The following is a 21,090-nucleotide window of genomic DNA, read 5'->3' on the forward strand; positions in this document are numbered from 1 at the left end:
GTGAAAGGATTGGACTGTTCTGCACTCCATTATGCTTTGTAAAATTAGTAGCCTCAGAGACGAAGTTCACCATTAGTTCCTGCCAAAGAATATATTATTAATGTTTTAATGGACCTGCAGTTACTAAATTTGACAATTGATTACTTTCTTTTGTCTTACAGACGGAAGACTACTTAAAACACAAGATCAGAAGTAGACCTGAGAAAACAGACCTGGTTAATATGCATATCCTACAAGGTAAGTACGAATTTTTTCTAACATCATGGGCAGGATTTTTAGGTTGGCACAGACATGGGGGTGGGTCGGGGGGGTGGGGGGTAGCGTGGAATGAAAGCTCCCTGAAGGCAGAGAGCTGCCTCAGGGAGCTGAAGACTTTAAAAGCAATAAATAAAGATTTTAAAATCCGGCATAAAAATGTCCATGCATCAGAATCAGTAGCCTGAACATATACATGATGAAAATCCTGCCCGTGCATTTTTATTTCATTTCATAGCGGAAACCTCGTCAGGCCTTTTGGATGAGGTTTTACCAACAATGCAAAGTCCGCCTGGCAAATTCATCCGTCCGCCAACTGTAATGTTGAACGGACCACAAAACATCGGTGACAACTGGAACCTTAATGGGCTTAACTGGCCTCTTAGTTGTCGGCGGGCGTGTTCTGACTCTCGTGTGCGCCCTTCCGGCCGAAATATCGCGCGAGCGCGGGACACCATTGGAACGCCCACCTGACGTCATCACTCACTATTTTACGCTCGAGCGGGCCGGGCGCGCGCCCACAAGCCAAGCTAAAAATTCTGCCCCATGGGTCTTGTAATAATCTCCACATTAATGTAACTCGAGTATTTTAAATGCCAAATGGCTTACCTCCTATGATATCGTCCACAGGCAATCCTGGGCTCGGGCGCACCTTTGCTGACTTAGTCCTTTTAAAACCATTGGGCTGGGATTTTCAAAGCTGGGTTGGGAACCCGGTGCCCCGATAAATCCTGGGGCCCGACCCTGCACCTCAACCATATCACTCGCACTTAAATGTAACGCTCCAATTGGGCAGGAGGCGAGCTCAGCAGGACAGGCCAGCCTGCTGGCAGTGACAAATATGGGTGGCAGCCATTAAGGGACCTACTGCTGCCTTGCCCCCACGAGAGCAGGCAGCTCCTCAGAGGGCCAGCAGCACGAGACAGAGTGCGAGCGGGCATAACTGAGGTAGTATGTACAATCTGCACACGATGCCTAAGGGCCCGATTAATTTTAAATATCAAACTAAACCTTTCCTCTCGCCCCACAGCGAAGCTGACAGGTGTGCACGAATGTGCGCCAAACTGGTCTGGTCCGCCAAAATCTCCATTGAAGATTACAGTCCTGACCTTCCCAGCCTGTTAACAGGGCCCTAAAGGAGCTTAATAGGCCATTAGTTGGAGGCGAGCAGATTCTCCCCCTTTGCCTCTTCCCTGCCCTCACTTTGAAAATTGTAGACTGTCCCAGAGGTGTCAGGAGGCCTTAAGTTGTACCTGCACCAGGGTCCTGATCCCACCAGCAATTGTAAATTCGGCCCCGTTTCTCATATGCTGCTTGTGAAATTGCAGATAATCATAGGTTCTTGTAATTTGCCAAAATCAGTAAATTGCCACTAAACTTAAGTCAGAAGAACCCATGATGAGATGCCTTGTTTCCTTTGCCTTTTTAATACTATTTACATCTATTGCTATGCATGGTGCCTGCATTGTGACAGACATGCCCTAGAGGCAATGCTTGTGTATGTAGAAATTTCTTTTGTAAAGTGCATAATGTTCCTGGAACAATATTTTGCTAAACTTCAGGAAAAACTTAAATTAACATGGCAACTATAAGTTTACAATTTAATTTTGTGATTTGCTTGAGTCCCCTAAGAGCAATGTTAACTGAATCTCCTAGGAATCCAAGAAATTAAAATTAGCCAAAGAGTAGGTGCCACTTCCCTTACCATCTGAGCAGAACTCCACGGGATTGGCTGAGCGGTGACATTAAGTTGGGCTGTCAACTCTGGTTGGATGGACGAATTCCAAGAGGTTGACCTGTCGGTTCCAACTGCCTTTTCCACACAAACAAACCTTTTGTCCCCCTCTCCAATATTTTTATGCCTAGTAAACAAAGGTGTTCAAAGAAAGTGGGGGGCAGCGGTGGAGGTGTGGTGTTGATGATTTTTCTCCAGGGCACGATAGTGTCTGGGATACTAGCCTTTAATTTCTAGAGATTTGGCAACAATCCAGGAGAGTTTTCAACCCTCGTACTGAACTGTCAGTAGACTGCAAAAGAGTGGGTGGGGAAGGAACATCAAGAAGCAAATAGGTTAGAGCAACTGCGGTAAAGTCAACTTTTTTTTTATATAACGAAAACAAAAATACCTGGAAAAACTCAGCAGGTCTGACAGCATCTGCGGAGAGGGATACAGTTGACGTTTCGAGTCCATATGACCCTTCATCAGAACTAAGACCTATAGAAGTGAGATGAAATATAAGCTGGCAGAAGGGGGTGGGACAGGAGAGCTCGATAGGGGGCCAATGATAGGTGGAGGCCAAGGAGAGATTGCCAAAGATGTCATAGACAAAAGGACAAAGGGGTGTTGACAGTGGTGATATTATCTAAAGGATGTGCTAATGAGGACATTAAGGGAAGCAAGCAGGACAAGCTAGTGGCAGATGGCCCTAGTGGGGGTGGGGTGGGGGGAAGGGATCGAAATGGGCTAAAAGGTGGAGATGAAACAATAGATCGAAATAAATTTAAAAATAGGAGGGAAAAGAAAAAAATATAGTTGTAAAAAAAGTTATAAATTATTGGAAAAAGGGGGATCGGAAAGGGGGTGGGGATAGAGGAGAGAGTTCGTGATCTGAAATTGTTGAACTCAATATTATTAAGTCTGGAAGACTGTAAAGTGCCTAGTCGGAAGATGAAGTGCTGTTCCTCCAGTTTGCGTTGAGCTTCACTGGAACATTGCAGCAGGCCAAGGACGGACATGAGGGCATGAGAGCAGGGTGGAGTGTTGAAATGGCAAGCGACAGAGAGGTCTGGGTAATGCTTGCGGACAGACCGAAGGTGTTCTGCAAAGTGGTCACCCAGTCTGCGTTTGGTCTCTCCAATGTAGAGGAAACCGCATTGGGAGCAGCAAATGCAGTAGACTAAATTGAGGGAAGTGCAAGTGAAATGCTGCTTCACTTGAAAGGAGTTTTTTTATTTAACTGGGCTTAACCAAGCAACTTAAATCACAGGTGATAATATATTCAGATGCAAGGTTTGCTTTAGAATAAAAGCAAAACGCTGCGGATGCTGGAAATCTGAAATAAAAACAGAAAATGCTGGAAAACCTCAGCAGGTCTGGTAGCATCCATGGAGAGAGAAACAGAGTTAACGTTTTGAGAGTTAACGAGCTTTAGAATGATTACTTGCATGAAAATTTCCTAAAGCTTTTCAGAAGCTGGTTACTAAGTTTGATTTTTTGCTCCAAAAGATACAGCTGCAGAGGGCACACTTCAAGCAACTCAAATGAAGCTCAAGAGGGCGAGGTTAGCTGATGACCTCAATGAGAAGATAGCCCAGAGACCTGGACCTTTGGAACTCGTGAAGAAGAATATAATTCCAGTAGATTCAGCCGTGAAAGAGGCAATCAATGGTATTTACAAAGTGCTCCTCTGTTCCTGATTTGGGATTTTTACAGTTACTAACCGTTGTTTTTAATGCATTGGCACCTTCTAAATTTAGAATAATTCATGCTAAACAGATTTGTTCACTGCTTTCTGTAGAAATACACTAAGAATTCATAGGGCAGAATCTTCCGCTCACCGGGCGAGTGTAAAATGAGGCGCGATGACGTTGGGCGAGCTCCCCAACGTCTACTTCGGTTGGCGGGTGCATGCAGGAGTTGGCAGCGCGCCCGCCGACAATTAACAGGCCTATTAAGGCCATTAACAATCTAATTAAATTAAATTTTTCGCTGCCCGTCTAACTTTACGGTTGGTGGGCAGGCGAGAAGGCCAAGCGGCCTTTGCATGTTTCGCGAAACCTCATCCAAGGGCAGGATGAGGTTTCAAACCGTCATTTAAAAAAATGTCATACTAGTTTCTAACATGCCCCTGCTCATGTGACTCTGTCACATGAGGGGACATGTTTTTTAACACCTTAAAATTTTTCATTTTTAATTTTTTATATCATCACCTCCCTGGGGCAGCTTGTTGCCTCAGGGAGCTTTTCCTGCACGCACTTGTGCGCATGCGCAAAGTTCCCCGCTCACCCATACATTTCACACTGAAATCCCCCCCACTGCGGTCAGCTTCCCGACCGCTTCCGCCGAGCCCGCACAACGAGGGCAAAATCCTGGCCCTAATTTTATTTCCAAACTCTGAAATTTTGACCTCTTTTTTCACAAGCACAGTTAGCAATGAAGAGGGAAGTTGAGAGGAAGTTGTTGTCTACACTAATGCTGTGCTTTGTCCACTTGCTGGGAGTTACATAACAGTTCATCAGCATCACTGCCTTCACATTCCAGTGCTAACAGGCACCTGATATTTCCTTAAAGATTCGTGTATTTTTTTTGGAGAATGTATGACGCAAATGCGGTGGGCAAGGTTTTCTTTTAAAAACGCCTGACTTTCTCAACTAAAGCGATTTTCATTTTCCCATCAGCACCGTGGTAGCACAATTTGTACCATTGGCCGGCATTTTCCGGCCCCATTGTGGGTGGGACCTGCCACGCCCCAGCCAGAAGCCTGTTGACTTGCGGCAGCACCGGAAGATTGCGGGGGTGGGCGGGTGCAGAAAATCCCGCCGATTACCTTTGGCCTTTGTCATTCTTGTAAACATTCACATAAGTAAATTTCCCGGAACTCCTGCAATTTGCAACTTGTGCTGTTGCATGAAAGACATCATTTAATAATTTTTGCTCATTCCTGATATGAAATTCATCACATGATGGAAACATCACTTAACCCACATGTGTTTTACTGTCATTAATCTCATTTATTCAGGAACTTTATGCCAGTTGAGTCACATTGGCGATGTATTATGTGTGTAATTTGGCAAAAATTATTTTTTTCCACTGCCTTATAATAAATTTGGCAATCAGCTCCAACATTTTGCCTATGCATGGAATCTTGGAGCAAGATATTTTTACTATCTGCACTTCTAAAAAAAAATATATAATTTGTGACCAAAATATCTTCTGTGGTTTCATATTTCATGTCAACTAAGATCTGGAAAATACAAAAATATGCAAGTCGCAGAACACGTTAGAGGACTTATCATTGCTCTCTGATGACTTAGTTTGTTACTGAGCCACAAAGTCAAGATGGTTCTGACTTTAGTCTCCAGTGTGAAATGAGCCAGTCGATGTCAGCCAAGGGAGCAAGCAGGGCACTGAGGTTGGTATCAGTGTCCCAGGGGAGGAAAGGGGCAAAATCAGAGTTGCTGCTGATGTTTGATATCTTGTACCTTATGCTCTATATGTGCGGGTGTTCAGTGAGGACAGGATTGTTGGCGTGGTTCCCACAATTAAATAGCCTTAACAGCACTTACATGCAATGATTAGTGACCACCTTGAGTGAGCATTTGTGGAATCAGGCCACAGCAAGAGTCTGCACCCTCAGGAGAGTTGGGGAGAGTCAGCATATTCAGGGGAGGAGTAGGGAACCCACGGCTTGACTAGGCCAGGGAAGAGTTAATACTCTCATGAGAGGAGGGAAGAAGAAGGTAAAATAATAAAATAAGGCTCTCCTTACTTGCAGGAATCACAAGTCCAACAAAACCTTAAAATTTACCTTAAGACAGTTTTGCAGAGAAAATGCATATTGCAGTCCACTCATTGTTTAATTTATCCCATTTATGCTGGAGAACTTTTGTAACTTCATGAATTATGGAGTCCTGTCACCAAGGCACAAGACAAACTTTTGAGCCATAAGACTGATCGCTAGCTTGTGAGGACTGAGTTCTGAGCAAAAAACTGAAAAGAAGGTGATTTAAGAAGTGACCTTAGGACAAATGTAAAATAGTAAATGGAAAAGGCAAATCCAATAAATAATTTCAAACAAAGTTGCAAGAGTGGGACAAGGGACATGGGCTCAATCTGTTCAGAGACAAATGTGGAATTAATGTCAGGAAGTTCATGCTTAAAGAGTGGTTAGAGATGAGACTGGATATTAATTTGGATGCCAGGAGTGAGTGGGGTGGCCAGGGAGGCGGGGAGGGGACTGCTTAGAGGTCAGGAAACCTGGAAGAATGGTTTACCCGCAGGTCCTGCCTAATTTAGTGGCAGGACCTGATTAGCATTTGTTTTTTAACACCCGTTTTCTGACTGCAGCCAATCAGATTGAGAGATCAGCTGTTGGGCGGGTAGGCCTTCAACATCAGGCCACAGCGAGGGAGCGATGAATCAGAAAGGTCGGAAAGAGGTGGGAGATCAGAGGCAAGAGGCATTATAGGAGGTCAGAGTAGAGGGGTTATGAGAGATCTGATGGAGGAGATGAGAAGAGCCTGGGAAAGATTGGAAGGTCTGAGAGATCACAGTTGGTTAAGGAGGTAAACTGGATCCATCATGGGAAACGGGGCTTACTTTCTGTATCCAGCAGTCCTTCCATCCCTTTCAGTCACTGGGTTTCCTGAGGCTCGGGGAGACTCAGTCAGCCAGTGTTAAATTCAAAGTAGTGCTTAAGTATGAGGTAGTCAGCATCATTATAATATTTAAATTACCAACTCTTCAACAGAAACCAGAAGTTGGCAGGCTAAAAGTGGAGTGGGGTGGAGATGTAAATTTTTAATATTTTAACATCCCGCCCAACTCATACCCTCCTGTTTTGGGGGGTGAAAGTCCCCCCTGTTGAAGCCGGTGTGTGATTTGACGCTGCTGTGGAGTGCTCTTATTCTTTGTGAAGGACCACATGTTGTGCTCTCCCTTATTCTTATTTTAGCAAGTTTGCATTCTCAAGTTGCAACTCATGTTCTGTTTCTTCCAAATGCCGGGACCTTTGAGGCTTAAAGCTGGGGATGTTATTGTTTTAGGTGGTGTTCTAAACTTATCCCAAATATATTCTGGGGCAGAATTCAAAGCACGAGCAGCAACATGAACTGTTTACATTTGTGCAGTGTCAAATTATTTGCCTGGGGATTTTCCCTAATGTCAGGGAAAGATCTGTATAGACAGAATTGTATTGCTACAATATGTAGCTGGCTCAAGCTATCAGCCACCTGCTGCCAGTGCAAAATCACAGCCTCCCCGCACCCAGCGGGGTTATTTGATTTTACCATCAGCAGTTTGAGGTGAAGAGACCTCTTCAGGTGGATTACTATGCCAGCAAAGGGACCGGCGCTGCCTAGTCTGTATTACAGCAAGTGAGACTTGGCCAGGTCTGCAGTATCTATCCAGCTTTCATTTTCAATTATGTGGCGTCTAACCATCGCATAGAGGAGGGAGTTTTCAGTGATCCTTCCACACAGCACGTGGTTTCTCAGAAGATCTCAAGTGCATGGCCCACAATCATCATCCACTGAGCTCAAGGGACAGAAGATTTCTGTCAACGCGTCCCCCGGGACACAGCACATATGATGCCCCACCAGCACCTTGGAAAATTCCACCCCGAGTCTCTTGTTTCATCTGTTTTGGTCTTTGGTGTTGCTGATGTAGGGTTAACTTGTGGTTTCCCTGTTGTGCGTTTTTACGTGGAATTTTTTCCCTGGTTACAGTTCATGTTTGATTGTGATGGATAGAGGATTTTTCTTGCAGCTTTCTGCAAGCAAGTATGTCAGCGTTCTGCTTTGATACATTGCAAGCGTTTTATCTCATTGGTAATTGCTTTTGAAACATTATTTGTATCTTTTACTCTATCTGGTGCATTTTCGATTAAATACTATGTAGATCGAATCAAGTTTAGGTGCTATACCCACAGGGCTCCTTACTCACGTTTCAGTTCTTTGAAAGTTAAGAAGTGCAGATCTTATTGGTTCGTTTTGTGTAGGCTGTTACCTGCATTGTGCCATTGGGTTGTGTTGTGGTTCATTTGTTAAGCAAAAGTAGCTTTTTATTCTCTTCGGTGTCATGTATCAGTGGAATTATCAAATGCATATTGTTGCTTTTCTAGCAGACATCACAAGGGTGATATTTGAAGACTGCATAATAAATACATATTTTATATTTTTGTCTTCTGTAAAACATTGTTTAACAAGAGGTCTATTACAATCGGTTTTGGAATGTGGCTTACAATGAATGTACCATTCCATATGCATTGCAATAGGCCAGCGATGGAGAAGGGGGAAATGTCACCTTTGGAGGACATGCAAGGGGCGATTCTGTGATGCAATGCTCGCAGCAAGGAAAGTGTGCTTGCAAGGACTGAGGGTTGGAGATAAGGCTACGGCAGTCGCCCCAATCATCAGATCTGTCCTCACGGTGAGTGCAACTCCCTAGTTGGGGAACAGAATCAGCCTTGACATTACAGCACCTCTGGAAATTGCACTTTTCCCTTGACCATTATAAGTCTATTCTTGACCCACTTGCATTATTATACCCATGGAATGGCGCAGTCTTTTTAAACTACATCCGTGATGCACTAAGGCTGATATTTAGATTGGGGTCATAAAAATGTTATTATAGACATCATGAATTTGAACATGTATTCATTATGCAGTCTTCAGAGTTGACCATTTTGATTACTTCATTGAGGAAATCAAGTATCAGTGACACATGTCATTGAAGAAAATAAAAAATGACTAGTTGTATCCTTTTGAGAAATACCATTGACGATCAACTTTGTTTTGAGTGATTTCTTCAAGCTTTTATTTCTTTAAGTGATGGAGAGTGGCAGTGGGAGTTGAAAAATACCTCTTGTAATACCTTTTCAAAATATTAGTTACACTGTTGGTCCGTGTGCCACAGTACATGGAGTAATGAAACCATTTTTATTCCAGTGCCTGTGTGCAGTACATTTGAAGTGTGATTAGAATGAATCACAAGGAGACTGAATTGATTGGCATGGTCCTTGAACCAAAATATAAAAGGCTAACAATTTGGACAGTTTTAACCACAACAAATGCCCATATTATTACCAAGTTTATAAGAAATTATGTTTGAATTGAACTGTAATTTGAGGTAGCAGATAGTTGTGAAGCTGGCTGTCTGCTGACATCTACTACATAGCTGAAGGATGAATCAGAAGCTGTTTATACCCAAGTCCTTGTCAGCACCTTCAGCATAGAGCCTGGGGTGGGAGGGGGGATACAGCCCAGCACAGAGGCTGAATCCATTATGTTTAGAGATTACAACAGACTTACGGGCTCCTGAAGCGAAGTACATTCGGTCACTGGCTCAGATAGGCATAGAGTATGGTACCCATCACCTTCACATCATATAGATGATTGTTTCTGGACAAGACATTGATGGACAATTGAGACATTTTCCATCCCATTTAGTTTAGCAGATAATATTTGATTTAATTTTAACTTATTTCATTTGCTTTGGTTCCTGTTTTACTGAGCCCCAGAACAATAGAGGATTTGTTAATGTGTTTGTAATATTTTAAAGATGGGATATTAGGGCCTGAGTTATGAAATGTTAAACAATCATTGTCAGTGCCATACGTTGACTGATATAAAGACTTTTTCAAGTCCAACTTTCTTCTCAAAATTAAACATCTTGAAACTCCCATTGTGACTCAGTAAGTTAATTTCTTGGCGTAGTATTGACTCATGCAGATACATGAAGCTTTCAAGTATGATCCCTCATGTGCTTTAAGTTAGCAGACTACAGGGTTTATGTGAATGCACTGGATGGCAAAGCAGGATTGAGACAGAACCGGATCAGCCATGATCACATTGAATGGTGGAGCAGGCTCAAAGGGTTGGATGGCCTATTCTTGCTTCTATAAATCTTAAGTATCCAAAAGGAAACATCAGTAAAGATTGCCATTCGTGATCACTAATGCAGTGATCCCTGCTAAAAAGTGTGTTTGTGTGATGTTGAATGAGGAACACCTGAGCTAGGCTGTAAAGGTTCCCAGTGCTACATAGCTCACCAACATTCACTGCTTAAACTTACAATTGAGAGAGGCACCAGAGAGCTGCTCATGTCCATACTTCATTCAAAAACACAAAATGTTAGTCAACATGAAATTGGAGGAGGGGACAAAGAAGGGAATTCCCTCCACGCAAATGCCTCAGTTCTGATACAGTTGGCCCAGGTTTTTTTAGAACATTTGATCTTGTTATGAAAATGAGTGTTAATGGGTAAAAGTGGGTCAAAGTATCAGACTAGGGAAACTAGAAGGTTGATATTGAAGATGGCGATACTTGTGGATAAAGAAAGTTCCTCTTGAAAAGATTTGCTTATTTAAAACCTTGAAGTAGCCGCTGAAATATTACTGGATGAGCCTGGGGGTGGGCCTCAGTTTTCTTTCAGATAACAGCTTTGACCTTTTGCTTCTTAAAGTATGCCTGCATGCCTCTCGATGTCACTGTCTGTAATGAGAGCTCTGTTTTATATTATCAGTCCATAAATACTGCTGTCTGATATTTTCTGTAGCATGTAATGCAGCAGTGTGTATAAATCATGTGGAAGGACATCTTCAAATGAGAGTGACAGTGACAAACCTAATGCATACATGTCTACACATTTAAATGGCCAAGCCATGTGGAGCATCTGCTGTGCTGTTTGCTTTTTGTCATTGGAGTGCAGTGATTTGCAGAGTTACAGGCACAGGCCATACCCTTGTGCACTGGGATAACAGACTTCAGTTATTTAAAGACTAATGGATTCAGCTTGTTTGGGGTTTTGGTGTGGGCTTCAGATGAGCACAATTCCCTGAAAAGACCAAATCTTGCGTTGTTCCTCAGTGCTTCATGCCTGGGAATGAGCTGACTGGCGTCTGAACTTTAGAAATAGTTTTTTTTTAACATGAAATTTGTGCTCATACAGTCGAGGGATGGTAATGATGGGGAATGGGGTACTTCCCATTTCGGACATCCATTGTCATTATGACGGACTCCTAAGTCAGCTGCTTCTCCTGTGCGTCAATGTGTCTCAGTTATGGGCTCAGAAGTGTGCCCCTTCTGCACTTGTATGGCAGATTTCCACTTCTCACGCTGTCCGTCCAGTAGGCGATGATGAAGTTTTTTTTCCTTTATTCTTTCATAGGATTGTTAATTTAGTGCTGATTGAGAACCAAATTAGAGTGACGTTTGTGCCCCTAGCTGCTAGTAAGTGGACTGCGACTGCCCAAACCCATTCAATGTAGGATTCTACCAGCCACTACAAAAGGTTTCCACCTCCGCTTGGACGCTTCATCACACGATTTCAGCCTCCAACCTCCCAACTCGGTCAAACTTCCTTTTCCCATTACAATACTTTGATAACTTCAAAGCAATCAAGTATTGAAATACTCCTTTGTTTAGAAAATAAACTTTTGTAATGCCCCCATTTACTTTTCGTCCCTGGGTTGCATGCAGTGTTATTCAGGTCAATCTGAAATTCCTGGAGAATCCTGGAGGGTTGACAACCCTACCACTAGACTGCGGGCAGATTTGAATTAAGATCCTATCAGCAAAAGGCCATCGTGTAACACAATGCACCATCCAAGCCCTGTTGCAAATTATTTTTTAATTCTTTCCTCTAAGGAAGATTTTAAAATTGGAAACAGCTGAATATGTTTGGGGTAGAGTTCTTGCAGTTGTCCTTCCAAAGCTCACAAAATGTTTTGCGTCACACTTCACTGAAATAACAAGCTCCCTTTTTATTTCACTCAATAACTGTTTTTGCTCGTTGTAAATGGTTGCTGGAGCAACTGTGTCAGAGTTTGCTACTTTCTGAAGATCTCTGGCCAGTACAAGGTGACACAATGAGGCAGTTAGCTGTTATAACATTTTGATCATAGTCTACAGCCAGACAGTTAGACATCAGCTGGATGGGTAGGTGGCAGAAGTTAAACATTCTCCCCTACCTCCCCTGAAATGCTGTTGCTTTCCCTTTGCTCTATCTCACTTAAGTGTGTGACTGAATGATAAGTGCCAGGAGTGCTGTTTGGCAGATCACATGGCAGGTTACAGTATCTATTCCATTACCTAGTGTTCTGCCCCATCAACAGCTACAGTTGACTTTGTCAAGATAGCCCTATTTCTCAACACTTCAGTTATCAGGAGACCCCGGAGGTCAAGAGCTATTGTCAGTGTGATCCTATAATCCTGGAAAACTTCCTAGCAATTTGTGCACTTTGATAATAATAGAGAATAGCTAAAGGAAACCTTCTAATGACTTCATTCTATGATTCAGTCTTTGCCACAGGAACATTGTGTTCTTTCTGTCAAGTCTACATAGACATGACCATCTACTGCTGTCTGGGCGAGTGAATGACAACAAGCAGGGCATGTAATAACACTCAGTATGAGTCATTTCATGAGTTCACTTTTGTATATATCTATCTAAAAAAAAATGATGCCCATTACAACAGTTTGCATTCCTTAGTCGCTACAGAGATCCAAGATATTTTAGAAAGCTTAAAACGTCCTCTGTTATGAAAACATATATTCTGTTACCTTATGAATTTGGCAATTCTTTATTTTATAATGGATTTAATTTCTTAAAACAAAACGTTATCTTGTCCACAAAGTACAGTGAAATCCACCTCCAATAAATGTCACTTACAGAATATCACCTTGTGGTTCACAGACCATTCTTTTTTTAGACCAGATTAAGCAAACTTGGTTCATTGAATAAGTGTCAAAGAATTTTCAAATGAATAGTCCCATTAATAAATTGCTGACTGTCTGAGATGTGCAAAATCTGTCCTAAGTGGAGAAAAGAGTGAGGAATCACTTTAAATCAGATGGAAGGATGCAAGTTGTGCCACGTTCCTGACCTAGAGACAAAAATACATGTAAAAATAATACAGAATTTGCTGGCATCAGATTTGCAGATATATACATAATTTACAATTGCAAGTTTCTGTTTTGATTTGAACTTTATTTTTGTGCATTGAGGCGTTGTTCTGGTTTCAAATCTGTTATGAATTATTGTCAAATGACAATTTTGTTAGTGCTTCCCTTTATTTGTGTTTTCAAAAAAAAAACCCTCCCAGTATTAGCGTGAGACTGTCTAACGCAGTCCCACAGGGCACCTGGAATACTTGTTAGACCATTGGAACAGCGTACAACAAGCCAGGCTCAAAGTGCTGTGCTTTGACATCAGGCAATGTGTCCGGACCTGCTCATTCTGTAGGATGAAGAAGCTGATTACCGTTCATAAACAGTCATATTAATCCAAGCAGGTGAATGAAGGGTGCACGAGGAATTGGCTTCTGACTCATATGAAGATATATCTCAAGTATGCTTTTGCTCATTACTTGCTGACTTCTCTAAATAACTCACTGAGCGCCTTTAGTGAAATAAATTGCCCGTGTTCATTTTCCAAAGAATGATACACAGCTGTAAAGTGTTGCAGTCAAGAGATGGAAAGCAGCTTTGAGATCCCAAATATAGGTTAATGCCAACCCAGGAGTCTGTTGAAATGTATACATACATCTGCTAATGGCAGAGTTTAAAAAGATAACTTTCCAGTTACGATGTTTACTGGCTGTTTAATTTTCCAGTAATCAACCATGAATTATTCCTCAATAAACTGACAGAAACGATAATGCATTGGGTATAATTGTCATCACATATTAGGGACACTGAACGACTCAATTAATTGCCTGTATCAAAATCGTCCACGCAATGCATATACCAGGAATATCTGTCAGGATCAGAATAAACCCCCTCACTGTATCAGGAAACGAGAAATTCATTGTTATGTTAAACCGTGCATGAAGGAGTGTTTTGAGGCAATAATTTATTGAAATGGTTCTAATAAGATTATGAACTGTGAGGTTTCTTGCACTGTTTCTCGATGTCCATTATTTGTTCTTTAATAATTGGAAACCATATATTACAAGAAAACTCGCCTAGCAATTCAGTTGTCGCAACAATTTAGAATTACCCTTTCAGTTTTGAGATTGTTTTTACCTTCAATGTCAATGCAATTTCAAAGGCACACTTAAGTGTATATTTCAGTGTATCTCAAATTTATAAAAGCAAAATACTGTGGATGCTGGAGATCTGAAATAGAAACATAAAATGCTGGAAAAGCTCAGCAGGCCTGGCAGCATCTGTGCAGAGAGAAACAGAGTTAATTTTTCGAGTCCAATTCAAGTTCTTTTTGGTTCCCTCTCCACAGACCTGCTGAGTTTTTTCCAGCACTTTGCTTTTACCTCAAATATATTAGCCTCAGAAGCCATTGCTTGGAACTTTAGAAATCTAAAGAAAGTGCATGCATTAGAAGCAAAACTATGCCTACTTATTCCTGACCTTTGAGCATACCCGTTGCTTATATTGTGGTTTTCCCTTTGTCAACAGTTAGCCAAGTTAATTTCCCTAAAGCCCCCAACACGTTTTCCTTTGAGGAAGACAGCAGCAATGATGCACTGTCTCCAGAGCAACCCAGAAGTCAGGAATCCCAGGGATCAGAGAGTTCGCCATCTGAGCCAAAGTTCACAGAGTCATCGTCACCTCTAGCAACCACTACAATACAGGTAGGTCACTACTGCTTTACCTGAAGAGGTGGTCTAAGATTATTTCTCTGTTGGCTGCAAATCCAGCTGCTTACTATTGGCTAGCTTTTGTACTATGGGCAGCTTAATAAGCTAGTTATAATGCCTGTTTGACGCTAATGCAGAAGGGTTTTTGTTTTTCCATGTTGCAAATTGGAGTGTAACTTGAGTATGAAATCTCTCAGACTGAATTTGAGTGAGTAATGTATTGTAACCTTAAGCACGTGGGGCAAAGTTTCAAAGTTCCCAAGTTTCTAACTGACTAAAAAGCCTGAGAGCTTTTTAAAATTTGCTCTTTTGTTTTGTTGGTATCATTAAAGAATCAATTGTCCCATTGGCTATCTAATAACATCAAAGTTATTTAACACCTGGATGCTCATGAGAAGAACCTTGCACTTGTACGTAAGCATGCACACATAGTGCTTCAGTCTCCATAATCAGGAGGTGATGCAGACCTAGCTTTATAACTGGACTCTTTTTGAGCCTGTATTGATGCAATCAAGTCATGGTTTGAGGCCAGTATTCTGCCATGTAACTGCATCTTACAATGTACAAATCTGTACTCATGGACAAAGAGGAGAAATTGGAGAGGCCATCTGAGTTGTCTTGATGCTGAAAATTGTATTCTTTTGCTTATGCTTCATCCATTTGACTTAACATTATTTAAACACACAGATGGATATGCTGCCCTCCAGATAACAGGGTTTCATGTCTGTGCAGGGGCACTTCTTAATTAATCAGTAATGCAGAGTTGTTGAGGTAAATAGCAATGGGAAAATGAGTCAGTATTTCTTAGATTATATTAAACAAAGAGGCATCACACAATATCAATGCTCTTTGCTGGCTGAGAAACACATTACCTCGACAGATTAGACACCATTTTCAACTGTAGATTTGTTTTTAGTTTCTCAGTTGAATAACTGTAAAGAAAGTTCATTCCTATTTCATATTAAGGCTAAAGGATCCATTTGAATAGTTTTTTAAACCTGAAGGTGCACATATTCCTTGAAAGGGAAATTTTGCTGGTGGCAAAGCCCACAGCAGGTGCCTTGTGAGATTGTTCCCTGTACTGCTTTCCATGTTGAGTTCCCAGTCCTAACTCGACCACTGGGAGAGGAGCTGCGTGTAATGGCGACACTTCCAGGGAGAGGGGCTAAATTTAATTGGCGGGCTAACCATGTGTATGCATCATGTCATTCCTGACAGCCGCCACTAGCAGAAGCCTGGTACCATGTGATCTGCCCTCCCAGCTTGGCTGTAGATTGTTGCAGTTTGTAGAAATTCTTTTTTTTAATAAGATGTGCAGCATCTCTCATAGATTTATTGGATCTTGTTTTTTTAGAACCCTGGGCAAGTAATTTCAGAATAATAACATCAAATGTGGGAAAAATAAATGAATCTTCAGTGACATCCATCACTGTAAATTCCATTTGTTTTGTCACTTTTTAAAACTCTTTAATTCTTGGTTTCGCATTTGAACAGTAATTCATAAAATTCAGGAAATTTACAGAAAAATATTAAAAGCTGGTGAAACAGAAGCGTCCGCAGATAGGCGAGCGGGGAGTGGGTGTAAGATAGTAAAGGAGGCACACATAGTTGCGACATGGTGTGTGAGGACATGGCCATGGGTGTTGGGTGACGATTCTCGTCCAACTGCTTATTGGTAAGCCAGCAAGAAGCCTATGCAATTCAAATAGAGTGAATCCATAATCTCCTCTTACTTGCCCATTTCCTTAGTGAGATTATTTTCTGTTCTTTTCAAAATTCAGGTTGCTTTTTCAAACAGGTACTGTGATTGGCGCTCATTGTAATGACAGTAAACTTGCAACCTAGCAGCTGAGAATTCAGATTGCATTGTGACAAGTTGTGGAATTGTATTCAATGCCGCTAATAATGTTTGGCTAAAGGAAAAAAAACCCATGAAAATTGCTGGGAAAAACCCATTTGTTCACTGGAAGAGAATGAGCCACACCGGCCTGATCTGGCCTACATGTGACCCTAGTTCACACAACACAATCAAGTCGTAATGCCCTCTGAAGTGGCTGTTTAGTTGTCAAGGTAACAAGCAATATATAACCTTGCTAATGTCACAGATGCCACTTTTTTATTGTTGAATCACAATGTCTGTCCAGAAATAAACATTTGGTATCAGATGCTTGTCAAGTCATTCTAACTGCAATGTTTGCAGAATTTTCATTAGGCGGCACAGGGTCTCATTGTTTTATGGAACTTTATTGCAAAATGTTTCATGTTCATGTTTCTGTGCAGAGGTAAAGCAAATAAGATGCTGAACTACATAGCCAAATCAGTAGAGTAGAAGACATGCTCAAAACTAAGCATTGCTCTGATCAGACCATGCTATTAGCAACTTGTTCGGTCCTGATTAGTTAGGCATCCATCCATCTCATGAGATGATGGACCGTGCCCAGGGTGTACATCATTTCTGGATTGAACATTGTCTGTTGTGGCTGTAGTGGCCGATCGTGAGTGGCAGCCCCTCCCACAGCTGGCACAAGTGAACAGCGTTGGCCTGAGGTTGACTGATGTTTTTTCCTTCCAGCGGGCTCCCTTTTCCGCCATCTGGTCATTTCTTTTGCCTTCTGCTTTTTCCACGCCCTTCCTGACTCTTAGTCTCCAGGCACTCCAGTCAGCAGCAAGGACTTCCCATGGATCAACTCCAATCCCAGTCAACTTGAAATCCTGCTTTCAGACATTCTTGTCTTGTAGGCATGGGTGACTTGTTGGTTTCGTGCCCATAGCAAGCTCACCATAGAGCATGTCTTTGGGGATGCAGCCGCCTTTCATTCATCTCACTTGACCCAGCCAACAGAGTCGTCCATGACTCAAGAGGGCAAACATGCCAAGGATCCCGGCACGTGGGTGTGCTTCCATATTCAGCACTCTGTCTTGCCAGGAGATGCCCAACATTTTCCTGAAGCAGTGGAGGTAAAAGCTGTTCAGCTGCACTTTTGTGGCTTGCATAAATTGTCCCTGTCTCGCTACTGTAAAGGAGGGTTTGAGAACACAAGCCTGCTACGCCCGGAGCTTTGTTTTCTCGGTTAGCTTGTTGTTGGTCTGCACTTGACATCTCAACTTTGACATGACAGCTGCAGCATTGTCAATTCTGGCGCTGACTTTGATATCAAGGGACAGGTTGCTTGTAATTGTTGATCCAAGGTATGTGAAGCTGTTGATGACCCCCAGAGTGTGGTTGTCAATGTTGTTGGAAGGTGGAGTCTCTACAGCCTAGCTTTGGTCTTCCTTAATTGCCAGTCCAAACACCCTGCAGGCCCGGAAGAACCGATCTGCAAGCAGTTGCAAGTGAACTTCAGAATGGGATGCCAGCCCGTTGTCATCAGCAAACAGCAACTCACAGACTACGGCAATATGCACTTTGGCCTTGGTGTGCAGTCTTGCCAAGTTGAACAGCTTGCTGTCAGCTCTGGTATGCAGATAGACACCCTCATTTGAGTGGCTAAAAGCGTACAACGGCAGCATGGAGAAAAATATACCAAAGGGAGTTGGCGCCAGGACACAGCCCTGCTTTACCCCACTGCTGCTCTTGAAAGTTTCTGATGATGCTCCATTGTAACTGATGAAAGTGTGCGTGCTCTCGCGGAAAGAAGAAATGATGTCCAGAGGTCCAGGCGGGCAGCCTATTTGCCACAGCAGTTTGAAGATCCTATCTCTGTTGACCAGATTGAAGACCTTGGTGAGGTCTATAAAGAGAATATCGAGTAGTCTGCGCTGATCACTGCACTTCCGTAACTGCCGAAGTGAGAAAATCATGTCAATTGTCGATCTGCCAGCTCTGAATTCGCACTAAGACTCGGCAGATGCATGGTACCAGGGTCTGAAATCTGGTCAGAGCAATGCAAGCAAAGACCTTCCCCATAATACTTAACAGGGAGATGCGTCTGTAATTGTTACAGTTACTGTGATCCCCTTTGTTTTTTTTTAACAAGGTGACTATATTTGCATCACGCATGTCTTGCCAGTACTATTAGTATCTCATTTGGTTCTGATTACCAGAGGGAAAAAGAGAAGTGTTCAAACAATGTAGGTGGTTTGGAGAAGCAGCACAACATTGACTCTAGGTGTCTGTGATCTGAGGAAAGCTTAGAGAAATTTGGACTTGAATGGAGCAAGCTGAAAACTAACCTTATAGAGGCATAGAGAATACTATACAGTATGAGGAGGGTAAATATGGATAGTTACTTCAAACTAAATTGTGACAATAGGCCAATTTTATGCTGTTCTGCCATTAGCCTTGCAAAGATGGCATCTCATTATCAACTCCCCATGTGTCTCAAGAAATGGCTATTAAAATGATTGTTTTTATTCTTTATGGGGTATGGATGTCTCTGGCTAGGCCAACAATAATTGCTCATCCTTAATTACCCTTGAGATTAATTATCCTTGAAGAAGATTCACTGTAGTAAGTTAAGGCTGATAATTAACACTTTGAGGACACTTTTAATGACTGGATAGATGTCTCAGCAATGCCATTCAACATCTCTGACCCAGAAAGGGAATAACTATGAAGTCTCATTCCTTCAGATCATACGTTGTTCCTTTCCATCTCTTTTTCACTCTCTTGTAATACAATCTTTACTAATAAAAGACAAATTTAGGACTGAAGTAGGGAAGCTGTTCTTCACACATGGAATGGAATTCACACTAAAGGAAGTGAAAAACCTCAGAATTATTTAAGAAATGATTAGATAGTGGAATTGAAGGAATGTAGGGTATTTCTGGAAGAAAGGTGGACTGTACATATTTGTATTTATCTTCTGATCTTGCAGAAAATCTTTGAGAAGCCTGCCAAAACTCACTCTTCGGATAGTTCTTTTAATTGATAGGGCCAAGGAGCTTAATACAGGACAGGTCCAGCTGTATTGTGTAGGAGAGGATACACAGTGAATCAGAAGGGGACAAAACCTGAAATTCCAGAGAAGATCTCCTGGCGTCTCAGAGAGCTGTGGGGGGGAAATGGTTCCCATAGCGGAAAACAGATATTTATGTCATTTTCCTGGACATTCCACCAGTCTCCTCCAGCGTTACAGCAGCAGATTGGTGGAGATGCCCTCAGTGTTTTGGTTGGGTTTTAAAACCTACAGAGTTTAGACAGAAGGAAAGACAGGAATTAATGGAAAATAAAAATGAATGAATATTGTATAACTTGAAACTTTACTGATAAAATGAGTTACTGGAAGGGTTTACTATATCTCTGTAAAATATTTAGATGTAGGCCCAGAATTTGCTGGAGTGAGGCATCTGACCCCAGCCCCATTGGTTAGATTTTTCCCCCTCATCCAAAAACTCTCCCCTTTTCCAGAGCACATTACTGGATGTACACGTTCACAGGGAATCTGGGATCTTGGTGAACAGCAGGACCTGCCATCTATCTCCTTAACCAATTTAATGATAGAGAAATAAACAAAGGCATATCAGAGAAGAAAATAGGATGAAGTAACATCAAAATAGATACAGAAAGAGAAATACAGAGAGGGAAATGAAGATGTATTACAAGAGAGTCAAAGGAGATGGAAAGCAAACGTAAGAAAAACAAATTTAATTTTAAATTTTAGGTACCTCTAGAAACAATTTATGACCTGAAGGAATGAGACTTCACAGTTTCAATTGCTCTCTTTGTGGGCTGGTGAGTTTGAATGGCACAGCAGGAATATAAACCAGTCATTTAAAATGGCCCTTACAACATTAAGTACTAGCTCTAACTTTCTGCAATGAATTTAACTCATTCAAACAGTGTAAACGCATTGATTTCTGAAAGCACATGGGGAGGTTGGCGAGATGTGCTTTTTGTGAGCTAATGGTGGACAACAACAGTTGTCCAGCAACTTGTACTGATTCACAGTTCATGGGGAGTCATATCCTTGCCACAAATTGCCAAGGATTTTTTACACACTGCACTGTGAACTTGCAATAATTTACCAACAAATTCTGAGTCTTTAGGTTGAATTTTAGCCCCTCCCCCTCTTCGAGGGCATGTTTCCTGCAGTTGTGGGGTGGGGTGGGATGGGGTGGGGGGGGTGGGGTGGAGAGTAGGTAAAAGAGGGTGGACGTGCATCTCACCACCTTCCTGCCCACCCCAACCTCACCTCCATTTTATACAGTTCCAGCATAACCTCCCTGCTCTTATATTCTATGCCTCGGCAAATAAAGGCAAGTATCCCATATGCCTTCTTAACCACCTTATCTATCTGTCCCGCTTCCTTAAGAGATCAGTGGACATGCACACCAAGGTCCCTCTGATCCTCGGTACTTCCCAGGGTCCTACCATTCATCGTGTATTCCCGTGCCTTGTTTGTCCTGCCCAAGTGCATCACCTCACACTTATCCGGATTAAATTCCATTTGCCACTGGTCAGCCCATCTGACCAGCCCGTCTATATCCTCCTGTAATCTAAGGCTATCCTCCTCACTATTTACCATCCCACCAATTTTCATGTCGTTTGCAAACTTACTGATCAACCCTCCTACAT

The 21,090-nt window shown here is 42.1% G+C and overlaps 1 protein-coding gene across 7 annotated transcripts in view; it reads left to right on the forward strand.

Annotated features, from left to right (window-relative positions):
- myocd (myocardin) overlaps positions 1-21,090 on the forward strand; it is a 636,396-nt gene that overhangs the window by 576,066 nt on the left and 39,240 nt on the right. For all 7 annotated transcript variants that reach the window (XM_078570714.1, XM_078570713.1, XM_078570715.1 and 4 more), the window contains 3 exons: positions 162-237; positions 3,482-3,643; positions 14,392-14,567. In XM_078570714.1, the coding sequence (XP_078426840.1) occupies positions 162-237; positions 3,482-3,643; positions 14,392-14,567 (414 nt within the window). The remainder of the gene's footprint in view (positions 1-161; positions 238-3,481; positions 3,644-14,391; positions 14,568-21,090) is intronic.

Source organism: Cetorhinus maximus, chromosome 24 (assembly GCF_964194155.1).
Source record: "Cetorhinus maximus chromosome 24, sCetMax3.hap1.1, whole genome shotgun sequence".
Classification (NCBI taxonomy): Eukaryota; Metazoa; Chordata; class Chondrichthyes; order Lamniformes; family Cetorhinidae; genus Cetorhinus; species Cetorhinus maximus.